The 16,182-nt window shown below is 37.9% G+C and overlaps 1 protein-coding gene across 1 annotated transcript in view; it reads left to right on the top strand.

Annotated features, from left to right (window-relative positions):
* The window catches only part of LOC111144138 (calcium voltage-gated channel auxiliary subunit alpha2delta 3), an 868,443-nt gene that overhangs the window by 808,196 nt on the left and 44,065 nt on the right, over positions 1-16,182 (top strand). Inside the window, exon 35 of the mRNA XM_022498297.1 lies at positions 1,775-1,886. Coding sequence (XP_022354005.1) covers positions 1,775-1,886 — 112 coding nt within the window. The remainder of the gene's footprint in view (positions 1-1,774; positions 1,887-16,182) is intronic.

Raw genomic sequence — 16,182 nt, forward strand, 5'->3', positions numbered from 1 at the left:
ATACATATTTTAAAAAGCTGATTGAATCCACTTTCTTCTTCTCCTTTGAGAGGAGAAAAATGACAATGAATTATGCTTTAACCCCAAGCCCCCAATCAATTTCCTCAAAATAATTAACGCTTAGGGAAAAGCCTATTTTTAAAAAAGTCACATTAGAATATACATGCTTGGAACATGGCTTCCTAATCAGCCAACAAATATCTGGTGGTTACCAAGGGCTCCTTTTGCACTTAGCAATCCTGTGCTGGCCCACTTAGTGCCGGCAGCAACCCCACGGCCATTTCACAAAATGTGACATGTTTTGTCGGGCTTCTGATGAATGAATGAAATGAAATGTCGCCGGGCTTCTGACATCTAACCAACTGCATTGGGAATATAACTTGAGATTTTGTCCAAACAGCATTTTGTTAAAATCCTACCAAGTTTGGGAGTTGAAAATGTAAATTATATATTCTATATTTATAAATAGGTGTTTATATTTCCATATAAAATATCAGCCACAACCTTTGTACAAAGTTTGGGTCATGGAAACCTATGAACATTCTACTGATAAGATCTTTTTTTTTTTAGAGGAGTGGGAGGGGCAGAGGGAGAGGGTGAGAGAGAATCGTGAACGGGCTCCCATCCAGTGTGGAGCCCAAGGCAGGGCTCCATCTCAGAACGCTGAGTTCATGATCTGAGCAGAAATCAAGAGTCGGATCCTTAACCGACTAAGCCACCCAGGCGCCCCCTACTGGTAAGATATTAATGAGTGACCAGTCCTGTGACAAGGACCCATACTATTGCCATTTCCATTTTGCAGATGAGAATACTGAGGATTAGCCAGAAGCAATGGAGCCGGGGATTTATACTCCAAACTTCTCTGACTTTCAGTCTTCACCCTTAACCACTATGTTACAGTATCTACCATCATCATCATTTTAGTATTACGATGGCATCATTAGAATGCTACTGTTGTTGTTCTTATTGTTATTGGTTACTGTTGTTACCATTTATTATTATTATTAACTGACATTCACGCAGCACTCATTATGTTCCAAGTACTCTACTAAGTACTCAACATATAATGTTTCATTTACTTCTCAAATCACCCTCTGTTAGAGGGACTGGGTTAGCCCCAATTTAGACATTGAAAAAAAATTGAAACTTAAAGAGTTTCTGGAACTTGCCCACTGGACATAACTCGTTTACATTATTTTATCAACCGCCGAAACATTACCTAGTTCCTACTAGGTACCCATCCATGTACCAGGGTTATCTAGCTGCATTCGTGGACAAGGAACTTCATAAGAGTAAGATCAGTTATATGGCTGTGGTTCAAAGACATTACGTATTTTACTATTCCATACTTCAATTTTGTTTCTGTCATAAAACCATGCAATTGTATCATGACCTTTGTCTCACCCTAAATAATATGGTGTAACTTCTATTTTATACATTTATTCCAATACACATATGTGTTATTGCTGAGTTCAAGTAAGTCTGAAGTCAGAGACCCGTTCACTGATATTGTCCCAGAAAGTATTCTTGTGATGCATAAATGATAGTGGATGAAGCCAACACAACGGCTTGAGGAATTATAGCTTATAGAGTTGCTTGGCAGATGAAATCACTTGACTAATTAGAAAATAATGCATTATGCTATGCCTAGAAAAATCACAGCACGGCAGGAGGAAAACTGTGTTCTGAGTTACTGTGGGCTACCAGTCACAAGAAAGCCTGTGCCTTTGTTCTTTATCTTTTTTACTTTTTCTTTTTTTTCCTATCCCTACAGCCCAGAAATTGAAACAGACCCTGGAGCCTTGTGATACTGAATATCCAGCATTTGTCTCTGAGCGCACCATCAAGGAAACCTCAGGGAACATTGCTTGTGAAGACTGCTCCAAGTAAGCCTCCCGCCTCCTTTCTGCTCAGTGTAGAACTCCCAATGTGTCCGCGTGCTCACGATCACAGTGAGAGGTGGAAACATGGTGGCCCTCTTGTGTGAGGAGGTGTTTCTACTGGCTTGGAAAAAACGTCACTTGGCTTTGTTAGATCATTTAGGACTTGGGAAAGGTTCAAAATGCTTGAGAATGTATCCTAGAATAGACAAGGTTTTTAGTTGAGTTTATTGCTGGTTGGAAAAAGTACTAATTGGTGTTTTCCCAGTTGATGGTTGGTCATTTCAACCATCTGTTGGGAAAAATCCTTCTGTATCTTTCCTGGAGGCATCAAATCTTTAGGAGTCACTGGAATCTGCCATCTGGGGAACGAGTCTTGGTCACTTACTAGGCATTTCCCTGATTCCTAATGACATTGGGCTTTTTTTAAATGGTTTTAGTGATCATTTGGGTTTCTTTACCCTTCATTTCTGTTGGCAGTTGCCTGTTGGGTGATGAATCCACTCTTACTGGTTTGGTGTTCTAGTTTTTGGGTGCAATTTCTTTCCAGTTGTATGCTTTACATATGTGTCTTCCTAGTCCTTCGTCTGACTCCTCATCTTTTGTAATGTCTTTAGATGCATAAATTTTCCTTTGCCTTTATTTTAATGTAGTCTAATTTATTCTTCTGTTCTATGATTTGTGCACTTGTGCTTTAAGAAATTAGTTTGTGCCCTCATGTCATAGTGGTATTCTCAAATCGTTTTATTCCAAATACTTCCAATGTTGACTTTCACCTTCAGGACTTGAATCTCTCTTGAATTTATTTGTGTGTGCCATAAGGTAGCATCTAATTTCATCTTTTTCAATATAGTTCCCTGTCAACCAGCACTGCTTATTGAATGGTCTTTTTTTGTTGTTGTTCCAGTTGATTTATTGTGGCACCTGTGTCATATAGGGTGAGTTCCCATCTGTATGCAGGTCTGTTTCCAGGTTTTATGGTTTGTCAGTACTGATGTCAATACCATAGCTCTTTAATTATTAGAGCTTTATAATACGATTTTATATTTAGGAGAACAAATATCTTTTCCATATTCTTCTAAGTTGTCATGGCTATTTTTTTCTCTCCTCTTTGATATTAATTTTATAATCAGCTTGTTAATTTCCAAGAATTATGACATAGTTTTGATTAAAATTGCTGTAAGTTATAGATTAATTTGAAGATAATTGCTATCTTGTATAATACTGGAACTTTACATTTATAAACTTAGTATGTCTCTTTATTTACATGTCTTTTCATAGAGTTTTATAATTTTATGTTAGATTTATACCTTGAAAACATATAGTTTTTCCTGCTATCAGAAATGGCATATATTTAAAACTGCATTTTCTAATTGATAATTGTTAGAATATGAGAACAACTCTGTATATTGAAAATCTTGTATCCAGTTGCTAAATACTCTTTTAGATTTAATAGTTTGTGTATCGCTTCTCTCAGAATTTTTTTAAATTAACATATAATGTATTATTTGCCCCAGGGGTACAGGTCTGTGAATTGTCAGTCTTACACAATTCACAGCACTCACCATAGCACATACCCTCCCCAATATCCATAACCCAGCCACCCTCTCCATACCCCCCTCCTCCTGGCAAACCTCAGTTTGTTTTTTGAGATTAAGAGTTTCTTATGGTTTGTCTCCCTCCCAATCCCATCTTGTTTCATTTTTTCCTTCCCTACCCCCCAAATCCCCCACTTTGCCTCTCAAATTCCTCATATCAGGGAAATCATATGATAATTGTCTTTCTCTGATTGACTTATTTTGCTCAGCATAATACCCTCTAGTTCCATCCATGTCGTTGCAAATGGAAAGATTTCATTTCTTTTGATGGCTGCATAGTATTCCATTGTATGTATATACCACATCTTCTTTATCCATTCATCTGTTGATGGACATCTAGGTTCTTTCCATAGTTTGGCTATTGTGGACATTGCTGCTATAGACATTGGTGCATGTGCCTCTTCAGATCACTACATTTGTATCTTTAGGGTAAATACTCAGTAGTGCGCTTGTTAGGTCATAAGGTAGCTCTATTTTCAACTTTCTGAGGAACCTCCATGCTGTTTTCCAGAGTGGCTACACCAACCTGCATTCCCACCAACAGCGTAGGAGGGTTTGCCTTTCTCCGCATCCTTGCCGGCATCTGTTGTTTCCTGACTTGTTAATTTTAGCCGTTCTGACTGGTGTGAGGTGGTATCTCATTGTGGTTTTGATTTGTATTTCCCTGATGTCAAGTGATGTTGAGTACTTTTTCATGTGCCTGTTGGCCATCTGGATGTCTTCTTTGTAGAAATGTCTATTCATGTCCTCTGCCTATTCCTTGATTGGATTATTTGTTCTTTGGGTGTTGAGTTTGTTAAGTTCCTTAGATACTAGCCCTTTATCTGATATATTGTTTACAAATATTCTCTCCCATTCTGTCAGTTGTCTTTTGGTTTTGCTGACTCTTTCTTCTGCTGTGCAAAAACTTTTGATCTTGATGAAGTCCCAATAGTTCATTTTTGCCCTGTTTCCCTTGCTTTTGGTGATGTTTTAGGAAGAAATTGCTGCGGCTGAGGTCGAAGAGGTTGCTGCCTGTGTTCTCCTCAAGGATTTTGACGGATTCCTTTCTTACATTGTGGTCTTTCATTCATTTTGAGTCTATTTTCGTGTGTGGTGTAAGGAAATGGTCCAGTTTCATTCTTCTGCATGTGGCTGTCCAATTTTCCCAATACCATTTGTTGAAGAGACTGTCTTTTTTCCATTGGACATTCCTTCCTGCTTTGTCAAAGATTAGTTGACCATAGAGTTGAGGGTCTATTTCTGGGCTCTCTCTTCTGTTCCATTGATCTGGGTGTCTGTTTTTGTGCCAGTACCATACTGTCTTGATAACGACAGCTTTGTAAAAAAGCTCGAAGTCTGGAATTGTGATGCCACCAACTTTGGCTTTCTTTTCCAACATTCCTCTGGCTGTTTGAGGTCTTTTCTGGTTCCATATAAATTTTAGGGTTATTTGTTCATTTCTTGGGAAAAAAAATTGATGGTATTTTGATAGGGATTGCATTAAACATGTAGATTGCTTTAGGTAGCATAGACATTTTCACAATATTTGTTCTTCCATTCCATGAGCATGGAACGTTTTCCTATTTCTTTGTGTCTTCCTCAATTTCTTTCATGAGTACTTTATAGTTTTCTGAGTATAGATTCTTTGTCTCTTTGATTAGGTTTATTCCTAGATGTCTTATGGTTTTGGGTGCAATTGTAAATGGGATCAACTCCTTAATTTCTCTTTCTTCTGTGTTAATGTTGGTGTATAGAAATGCAGCTGATTTTTGTGCATTGATTTTATATCCTGACACTTTACTGAATTCCTGTGTGAGTTCTCACAGTTTTGGAGTGGAGTCCTTTGGGTTTTCCACGTAAAGTATCATATCATCTGCAAAGACTGATAGTTTGACTTCTTCTTTGCCAATTCAGATGCCTTTAATTTCTTTTTGTTTTCTGATTGCTGAGGCTAGGACTTCTAGTACTATGTTGAATGGCAGTATGATAATGGACATCCTTGCCATGGTCCTGACCTTAGCAGAAAAGCTCTCACTTTTTCTCCATTGAGAATGATATTCACTGTGGGTTTTTCATAGATGGCTTTGATGATATTGAGGTATGTACCCTCTATCCCAACACTTTGAAGAGTTTCGATCAAGAAAGGATGCTGTACTTTGTGAAATGCTTTTTTAGCATCTATTGAGAGTATCATATGGTTCTTAACCTTTCTTTTATTAATGTATTGTATTACATTGATTGATTTGCAGATGTTGAACCAACCTTGCAGCTCTGGAATAAATCCCACTTGGTTGTGGTGAATAATCTTTTAATGTACTGTTGGATCTTGTTGGCTAGTATTTTGGTGAGAATTTTTGCATCTGTGCTCATCAAGAATATTGGTCTGTAATTCTCTTTTTAAATGGGGTCTTTGTCTGGTTTTGGGATCAAGGTAATGCTGGCCTCATAAAATGAGTTTGGAAGTTTTCCTTCCATTTCTATTTTTTTAAACAGTTTCAGGAGAATAGGTATTAATTCTTCTTTAAGTGTTTGATAGAATTCCCCTGGGAAGGTGTCTGGCCCTGGGCTCTTGTTTATTGGGAGATTTTTGATGACTGCTTCAATCTCCTTACTGGTTATGGGTCTGTTCAGGTTTCCTATTTCTTCCTGGTTCAGTTTTGGTAGTTTATATGTCTCTAGGAATGCATCCATTTCTTCCAGATAGTCTAATTTCCTGGCGTATATTTGCTCATAATATGTTCTTATAATTGTTTGTATTTCTTTGGTGTTGGTTGTGATCTCTCCTCTTTCATTCATGATTTTATTTATTTGGGTCCTTTCTCTAGAAAGGACCTGGCCGGGATTTATCAATCTTATAAATTCTTTCAAAGAAACAGCTCCTAGTTTCATTGATTTGTTCTACTATACTTTCGGTTTCTATTTCATTGATTTCTGCTCTGATCTTTATGATTTCTCTTCTGCTGGGTTTAGGCTTTCTTTGCTGTTCTTTTTCCAGCTCCTTTTGGTGTAGGGTTAGGTTGTGTATTTGAGACCTTTCTTGTTTCTTGAGAAAAGCTTGTATCGCTATATACTTTCCTCTCAGGACTGCCTTTGCTATGTCCCATAGATTTTGGACAGTTGTGTTTTCATTATCATTTGTTTCCATGAATTTTTTCAATTCTTTAATTTCCTGGTTGACCCATTCATTCTTTAGTAGGATGCTCTTTAGCCTCCACGTATTTGGATTCTTTCCAACTTTCCTCTTGTGATTGAGTTCTAGCTTCAGAGCATTATGGTCTGAAAATATTCAAGGAATGATCCTAATTTTTTGGTACTAGTTGAGACCTGCTTTGTGACCCAGGAGGTGATCTATTCTGGAGAATGTTCCATGTGCACTAGAGAAGAATGTGTGTTCTGTTGCTTTGGGATGGAATGTTCCAAATATATCTGTGATGTCCGTCTGGTCCAGTGTGTCATTTAAAGCCTTTATTTCCTTGTTGATCTTTGCTTGGATGATCTGTCCATTTCAGTGAGGGGGGTGTTAAAGTCCTTGACTACTATTGTATTACTGTTGATGTGTTTCTTTGATTTTGTTATTAATTGGTTTATATAGTTGGCTGCTCCCATGTTAGGGGCATAGATATTTAAAATTATTAGATCTTCTTGTTGGACAGACCTTTTGAGTATGATGTAGTGTCCTTTCTCATCTCTTATGGCCTTTAGCTTAAAATATAATTTATCTGATATCAGGATTGCCACCCCAGCTTTCTTTTGATGTCCATTAGCATCAAAATTAGCATCCCAATTGTTTTCCATCCCCTCACTTTAAATATGGAGGTGTCTTTGGGTCTAAAATGAGTTTCTTGTAGACAGCATATTGATGGGTTTTGTTTTTTTAATCCATTCTGATGCCCTATGTCTTTTGATTGGGCCATTTAGCCCATTTACATTCAGGATAACTATTGAAAGATATGAATTTAGTGCCATTGCATTGCCTGTAAGGTGACTGTTACTGTATATTGTCTCTGATCCTTTCTGCTCTACTACTTTTAGGCTGTCTCTTTGCTTAGAGGACCCCTCTCAATATTTCCTGTAGGGCTGGTTTGGTGTTTACAGATTCTTTTAGTTTTTGTTTGTCCTGGAAGCTTTTTATCTCTCCTTCTATTTTCAGTGATAGCCTAGCTGGATATAGTATTCTTGGCTGCATGTTTTTCTCATTTAGTGCTCTGAATATATCATGCCAGTTCTTTCTGGCCTGCCAGGTCTCTGTGGATAAGTCTGCTGCCAATCTCATATTTCTACCATAGTATATTACAGACTTCTTGTCCCGAGCTGCTTTCCGGATTTTCTCTTCGTCACTAAGACTTGTAAGTTTTACTATTAGATGATGGGGTGTAGACCTATTTTTATTGATTTTGAGGGGGGTTCTCTGTGCCTCCTGGATTTTGATGCTTGTTCCCCTTGCCATCTTAGGGAAATTCTGTATAATAATTAGCTCCAATATACCTTCTGCCCCCCGCCTTTCTTCTTCTTCTGTAATCCCAATTATTCTAATATTGTTTCATCTTGTGGTATCACTCATCTCTCAAATTCTCCCCTCGTGGTCCAGTAGTTGTTTGTCTGTCTTTTGCTCAGCTTCTTTATTCTCCATCATTTGGTCTTCTATATCATTTATCCTCTCTCCTGCCTCATTTATCCTAGCAGTAAGATCCTCCATTTTTCATTTTACCTCATTAATAGCTTTTTAGATTTCAGCTTGGTTAGATTTTAATTCTCTTATTTCTCCAGAAAGGGCTTTTATTTCTGCAGACAGGGTTTCTCTCTTATCTTCCATGCCCTTTTCAAGCCCAGCTAGCACCTTGAGAATCATCATTCTGAACTCTAGATCTGACATATTACCAATATGCATATTGACTAGGTCCCTAGCCTTTGGTACTGCCTCTTGTTCTTTTTTTTTTTTTTTTTTGTGGTGAGTTTTTCCACCTTGTCATTTTATCCAGATAAAAATATATGAATGAGAGAATAAAATACTAAAAGGGTGGCAAAGATCCCAGAAAAACATACACTAACCAATTCAGAAGAGACCCCAAACTGGGGGGAGAAGAAAGGGTTAAAAAGAAATTAAAAAAAATATATATATATATATTAGACTGGTGAATAGAACAGAACCACCCACTTGATTTTGGGTGTATTTTGGTCTCTTAGAAGAAACTACCTCCCAAGATTTTAAAGAAAGAAAAACTTACATATATATAAAAATAAGGGTAAACAAGATAAAGGGATGGAATATGAATGTAAAGATGAAAATTAAAAAAAAATTCTAAAAAAAGGAATTGATAAGATATGTTGGTTGGAAAAAGAAAGAAAAAGAAAGTGGAGAGAATTTGCTTAGCTAGAGGTAGAACAAAGCCCTGTGCTAGATAGGATATCTTTTGCTCTATTAGAAGAAATTGTATCCCAAAATTTTTTAGAAGAAAAAACCCTATATGTATACACAGAATAAAGTTAGATACAATGAATGATAAAATATGACTATAATAATGAAGATTTAAAAAGATTTTTTTAAAAGAAAGGTATTGTTAAGATACACTAGTTAAAAAACGTTAAAAGAGGAAAGAGGAAAAATCTAAAAAATTAGAATAAGAAAAAAATAAAATTTAAAAAAATTAATTAACTTTACAACACTAAGGAATCATGGGGAGAAAGCCATGTATTCCATGCTTTGCTTTCCCTCCTCTAAAATTCCGCTGTTCTCCTTGATCAGTGAGCTTGGTCTTGGCTGGATATTCTTGATGATCTTCTTGGAGAGGAGCCTGTTGCCATGATTCTCAAATATCTTTGCCCGAGGCAGAATTTCCGTGCCCTTAGCAGGGGCCAGGCAAAGTAATCTGTTCAGGTTCGCTCTCGGGAGTTTTTGTTCCCTGAATGCTTTCCGTAGAGCTCTGGAGGACAGGAATGAAAATGGCGGTCTCCCAATCTCCGGCTGGAGGAGCAGAGAGCTTTGGGCCCCCACTTCTCAGTGCACCCTCAGAGAAAAGCAGTGAATCCCTCCCATGTCCCTGGTCTCTGGCTGTACTCTGAGCTCACCCGGCCTGTGACTGAGCATTTCTGTCTCTGGTGCACAGCCCCGTTTGGAGTCTCCAAACCCAGCAGATTCCTGCACTGTGCCCCCACACCACTCTTCCTGGAGGAGGAAGGAGGGGATCTCCTCGGATCTGCCACTTTTGCGGTCCCTGCTCAAAGAGCAGTGGTCCGACTGTGCTGCAGATCACAGTTTAAGGTAATCCCAAACTGAGAGCCCCTCCTCAGCTCCATCTCTGTAGCTGGCTTCCCCGCTCTGATACCTGCAAGCTCAGCTACACTCAGCCACCCCTGATCCTTCCATGACCCCGCGGGACCTGAGACCACACTGTCCCCTCAAGGGCTCCACCCCCACTTAGCCTCTGGAGCGATGTCCCTCAGTGGAGAAGACTTCTAAAGTTCGGATTTTGTGCTCCATTGCTCTGCCACTGGCCGGGAGCTGCCCCCCCCGCCCCAAGTCTATCTTCCTGTTGCTTCAGATTCTCTTCTCTTTCATGTCCTACCTTTCAGAAAGTGGTCGATTTTCTGTTCCTAGAATTGCTGCTTTTCTTCTCTTCAATCTCCTGTTGGGTTTGTAGGTGTTCAGAATGGTTTGGTAACTATCTAACTGAACTCCTGTAACCTGATGTCATCTCAGTCTGCTACTCCTCCATCATCTTGACTCTCCTCCTCTCTCAGACTTTTTTCACACACAGTAACACCCTTTGTGAAAATTTTCCTTTATATCCTCTGTACTTATTTTGTTGCATAAAAGTAACCTGGATTGTTGACTAGAAGCAGTGAGAGTAGACAACTGTATCTTGTTCCTAATTTAAAGGAATTTCTTCTAATAATTCCATGTTAACTATGATGTTTGCTACAGGATTTTTTTTATTGAAGTATAATTCACATACAATATCATATTAGTTTCTGTTATACAGCATAGTGATTCGACATGTGTAGACATTATGAAATGGTCACCACAATAAATCTAACTCCCATCTGTCACCTTATGAAGTTAATACAATGTCATTGACTCTATGATTTATTAAATCCCCATGATTTATTTATTTTATTGTTGAAAGTTTATAATTCTTGATCCCCTGCACCCATTTCATCCACCCATCCCCTCCCCTCTGGCAACCACCATTTTTTTTTTTCTCTCCATCTATAAATGTGAGTTTTGTTTTGTTTTGTTGACTTATTTTTTAGTTTCTCCAGGTAAGTTAAATCATGTGGTATGCTATAGTATTATATTATATTGTATTGTATTGCATTGTATTATGTTATGTTAGTCACCATACAGTACATCATTAGTTTTTGATGTAGTGTTCCATGATTCATTGTTTGCATATAACACCCAGTGCTCCATGCAATCCATGCCCTCCTTAATATCCATCATCAGGCTAACCCATCCCCCCAACCTTGATCCCCTCTGAAACCTTTAGTTTGTTTCCCCGGATCCATAGTCTCTGATGGTTCATGTCACCTTCTGATTCCCCCCTCTTCATTTTCCCCTTCCTTCTCCTAATGTCCTTCTCCTAATGCTATTCCTTATGTTCCACATACAAATGAAACCATATGATAACTGTCTTTCCCTGCTTGACTTATTCACTCAACATAATCCCCTCCAGTTTCAACACGTCGGTGAAAATGGTGGGTATTCATCCTTTCTGATGGCTGAGTAATATTCCATTGTATGTACGGAGCACATCTTCTTTATCCATTCATCTGTTGAAGGGCATCTCGCCTCTTCCACAGTTCAGCTATTGTGGACATTCCTGTTATGAACATTGGGGTGCATGTGGCCCTTCTTTTCACTATATCTTTGGGGTAAATACCCAGTAGCCCAGTTGCTGGGTCACAGAGTAGCTCTATTTTTCACTTTCTGAGGAATCTCCATACTATTTTCCTAAGTGGCTGCACCAACTTGCATTCTTACTACCAGTGTAAGAGGGTTCCCCTTTCTCCACATCCTTTCCAACACTTGCTATTTCTGCCTTGCTAATTTTTGCCATTCTTACTGGTGTAAGGTGGTATCTCAATGTGGTTCTGATTTTAATTTCTCTGATGGCTAATGTAGTTGAACATTTTTTTATGTGTCTGTTAGTCATTCATAAGTCTTCTTTGGAGAAGTGTCTGTTCATGTTTTCTGCTTGTTTTTTGACTCGATTATTTGTTTTTTGGGTGTTGAGTTTGAGAAGTTCTTTATAGATCTTGGATACCAGCCCTTTATCTGTAGTGTCATTTGCAAATATATTCTCCCATTCTGTGGGTTGCCTCTTAGTTTTGTTAACTGTTTCCTTTGCTGTGCAGAAGCTTTTTATATTGCTGAAGTCCCAAAAGTTCATTTTTGCTTTTGTTTCCTTTGTCTTTGGAGATGAGTCTTGAAAGAAGTTGCTGTGGCCGATATTGAAGAGGTTACTGCTTATGTTCTCCTCTAGGATTTAATGGATTCTTGTCTCATGTTGAAATCTTTCATCCATTTAGAGTTTATCTTTGTGTATGGTGTAAGAGAATGGTTGAGTTTCATTCTTCTGTTTTCTAAATTATAGTAAAATATTAATAATATTAAATTTACCTTTGTTACTATTTTTAAGGACATTTTGACAGTGATTTTCTTTTTAAGTTTACTTGTTTGTTTGTTTATATACTCTCTACACTGAGAGAGGGGCTGGAACTCACCACCCCAAGATCAAGAGTTACTTGCTTTCCTAACTGAGCCAGCCAGACCACCCCCATTGTGACTATTTTTAAGTGTACAGTTCAAGAGTATTAAGTAGATTAGCAATGTTGTGTAACCATAACTGTTATCCATTTCCCGAGTTGCCTTAGATTTTTGATAGTTAACTATTTATTAGGCTAAAGAAAACCTCTCCAGGGGTATTTGTTGCTCTTGTTACTATTGTTTGAAATTTGAATGGATGTTGAATTTTATCAAAACATTTTTTGTACATTAATTATGAAAATAATTTTAATTTGTTATGTTGAGTTACATTGGTAAATTTTTTTAAAAAATTTAAATCATGAAACATATCATATATACTATATCTTTAATGGTAGATGGATTCTCTAATGTGAAAACATGCATTTTTTTCTCAGGATAGTCTTTCATTTCCATGATTACAAAAGACAAAAAATCAAAACCATCTTTCTAGGTCCATTTGCTCGTGTTATATTGAAGTTGCTATCTGTTCTCAAAAAGAAGAGTGGGTTAGGGGCACCTTTGGTGCTCAATTGGCTAAGCATGATTCTTTTTTTTTTTTTTTTTAAAGATTTTTATTTATTTGACAGACAGATCACAAGTAGGCAGAGAGGCAGGCAGAGAGAGAGAGGAGGAGAAGGAGGCAGGCTCCCTGCTGAGCAGAGAGTCCGATGTGAGGCTCGATCCCAGGATCCCAAGATCATGACCTGAGCCGAAGGCAAAGACTTTAACCACTGAGCCACCCAGGCGCCCCTAAGCATGATTCTTGATCTCAGCTCAGCTCATAATCTCAGGGTCCTGGGATCAAACCCTGCATCTGGCTCTGCACTCAGTGGGGAGTCTGCCAAAGGTTCTCTCTCCCTCTCCTTCTGCCCTCTCCCCTCCATAAATCAATAAATGAATGTTTAAAAAAAGGAAGAGTGGGTTATGCTTTTCCTTTCGTGTACTGTCATTTGGCTTTGTTATTAAGGTCATTTTATTGTCATGAAATTTCTTGGGTCTTATACATTTTGTATGAGATTAAATTATCTGCTTCTTTCTTTCTATGGTAAAATTTATCCATAAAATGATAAACAAGCAATACATTATTTATTTATTTATTCCTGTGTGAGTAAATTTTCAACTACTAAATTAATTCCTTCAGTGGTTAGATATCTTTGGTGTTTTTATTTCTTTTTGAAATGATTTTGGTAATTATATTTCTTAGAAAATTGACTATTTCATCCCACTTTTCATGTTTATTGCATGCATTTGCTAATAGTCTTCTCTTTTGATTAAAAATGCTGCCATATTTGTGATTTTCTCTCCCTTCCCCTCCCATTTCCCCCCATACCTTCTCTTCTCACCCCCTCTTCCTTCTCCCACCCTCCCTCTCCCTCTCTTTCCCTCTCTCTCACTCTCTCCCTCTTTCTTTCCCTTATTCCCACTCCTTCTTGCTCTCTCTCTCCCTTCCTTTCTCTACCTCCCCCTCTCCTTCCGTCTCCCCTCTCCCTCCGCCACCCTCTCCCTCTCCCACCTTCTCCCTCTTTCTCTCACTCTCCCTCCTTCTTTCTTTCCCTACCTTTTTCTTCCTCCCCCTCCCTCTTGCTCCCTACTTCTCCTTTCCTCTCCCTGTTCCCTCTCCCTCCCTCTCTCTCTCTCTCCTTCCCTAACTCCCTCCTTCCATTGTTTCCTCCTTCCTTCCCTCACTCTCAGTACTAACAGAGATGTTGTTTTCTTTTCCTTTTCAAAGAACCATCATTTAGTTTGTTAGATTTTCTCTGTTGTTTCTTTGATGTTCTCTTTCATTTATTTTGCTTCTTATCTATGTTTATTTATCTTCTTATCCCTTCTTCTATGTTTTCAGGCTTTACTCTTTATTATTTTCTAACATTTCGTGTTTGATGCTTAGCTTTTGTAACTTCATTCATATATATAATAAATATATTTTATATATATGTATAATTTTTCTCTGCATTTCAGTTTATATAGAGTTTTCATTATTATTCAGCTGTGATAATTTTCTAATTTTCACCATATTTTTAACTGGTAAATTTTTAAGTACTGTTTGAAGATTTTCTAAAATATGTGGGTTTGAGACTATTTTTTTTTTTCCTTATTGACTGCTGGTTAAATGACATTGCGGTCTGCATACCACATGGTCTGTGCAGAGACTTGTTCTGTATTCTGGTACCTGCCCACATGTTTTTGAAAGCAGGTTTCATTCTCTAATAGCTGAGTACAGGGATTTTAATGTGTATCTATTGGTTCAAGTGTGTCCATTGTGTTCTAAACTTTTGTTGCTATTGTTCTGTTTTTAGATATCAGGCTCTCACCAGATTTATAGATCTTTCCACTCCTTCATGTCATTCATTTTACTTTGCTTTTTATATTTGGAAGCTATGTTACCATAGATATCCCCGTTCAAGATTGGTATAGCATCCTGATAAATCACTCCTCTGATCAACTGGATAGCCCTCTCTGGGAAAGCGCTTTATGCTTTAATGTCTATTTTGTTTGCTAACAGCGCAGATGCAGCATTTCTTTGGTGACATATCCTAGGCCTGTTTTCCCCCTTCCCTCCATTTTCAACTTTCTTTTTTTATCTTATAAATAAAGGATTTTATCTTATAAATAGAATGCAGCTGGCTTTGGCATTTTTATTATCTCCATTATTGGAGATTTAATCTTTTATAATTTACTGTGCTTAGAATTATTTTTACCATCATTTTATGGGCTGTCTATCCCTGTGCTCTTTCCTTCTTCCTTCCTTCCTTCCCTCCCTACCTCACTTCCTTCCTTTCTTTTCCTCCAATTGGACCTATTGAGTTTTCTCTATTCCTGTTTTCTCCCTTCCTGGTATGTAAGGTATGCACTCTTTTCTTGAAATATTTACCCTTAACCTTGTACATGTATCAGGATCTCTTCCCTCCTCCAGAACAAACTCTTAGAACCTGTGACTTGGGTTACCTCCCATCTCTTTCATGTGATATTTCCTGACATTTTAGCTCTGCTGTGTTTTTAACCCACCAAATATTTTATTATTGCTGTTGCTGCCTGTAGTAAATGAGGTGTTTACCAGTTTGTTTACATACTGTTTTTTTTTAAACCATTGCTTCTTGTTTTACCGTATTTTAGAAGTTTGTTTTGTTTTGTTTTTCAGGAATGATCTAGGAGTGGTAAATGATCTCATTCTTTGTCTGAAATGTTTTATTTACTATGTACTCTGCAGTGATCATTTAACTCCACGCTACCTAAATTGAAGTATTGTGAAGATATTGGTCCATGTCTCCGAATTTTAGCTTTGCACCTCTGTAGGTGGGCCTGCCCCCCCACCCCACCCCCACCCTCCCCCATCTCAAAGGGCCTTTAAAGGGCTTTTCTTTGATATTCTGGTTTCACTGACACGTGTCTAGATATAAATTTCCTTCTCTGTGTTTATATGCTTTCTTCTGGGTAATTTCCCTAAACTCAAGTTCATTAATTTCCTTCTGGTTGTGTCTAGTCTGATGCTTGGAGTCCATTGAATTTTTAATGTAGTTGTCTTTCTATTTATTTTTAGGTGTATTATTGTCTTCTTTTAAAATTTGTGCATTCTTGGATACTTTAAAGTTGCCAAGAAAGTAGATTTTAAAATACCTGTGTCTCCTTTGTATAGATTCTTTTTTTTTTAAGATTTTATTTATTTATTTGACAGAGAGAGAGATCACAAGTAGGCAGGGAGGCAGGCAGAGAGAGAGGAGGAAGCAGGCTCTCCGCTGAGCAGAGAGCTCTATGTGGGGCTCGATCCCAGGACCCCGAGATCATGACCTGAGCCAAAGACAGAGGCTTTAACCCACTGAGCCACCCAGGTGCCCTCCTTTGTATAGATTCTTATTCTTAAATTTTCTATACTTAATTATAAAGCCTTTTAAGGCTGTTTCAGTAGTTTAAATTTTGGGGGGATGGGTACCAATTTCCTCGTCTCTTTTGCCTGGTTTCTTTCCTGGGAGATAATTGG

Source organism: Enhydra lutris, unplaced genomic scaffold (genome assembly GCF_002288905.1).
Source record: "Enhydra lutris kenyoni isolate GAN:26980312 unplaced genomic scaffold, ASM228890v2 scaffoldscaffold10, whole genome shotgun sequence".
Taxonomy (NCBI): domain Eukaryota; kingdom Metazoa; phylum Chordata; class Mammalia; order Carnivora; family Mustelidae; genus Enhydra; species Enhydra lutris.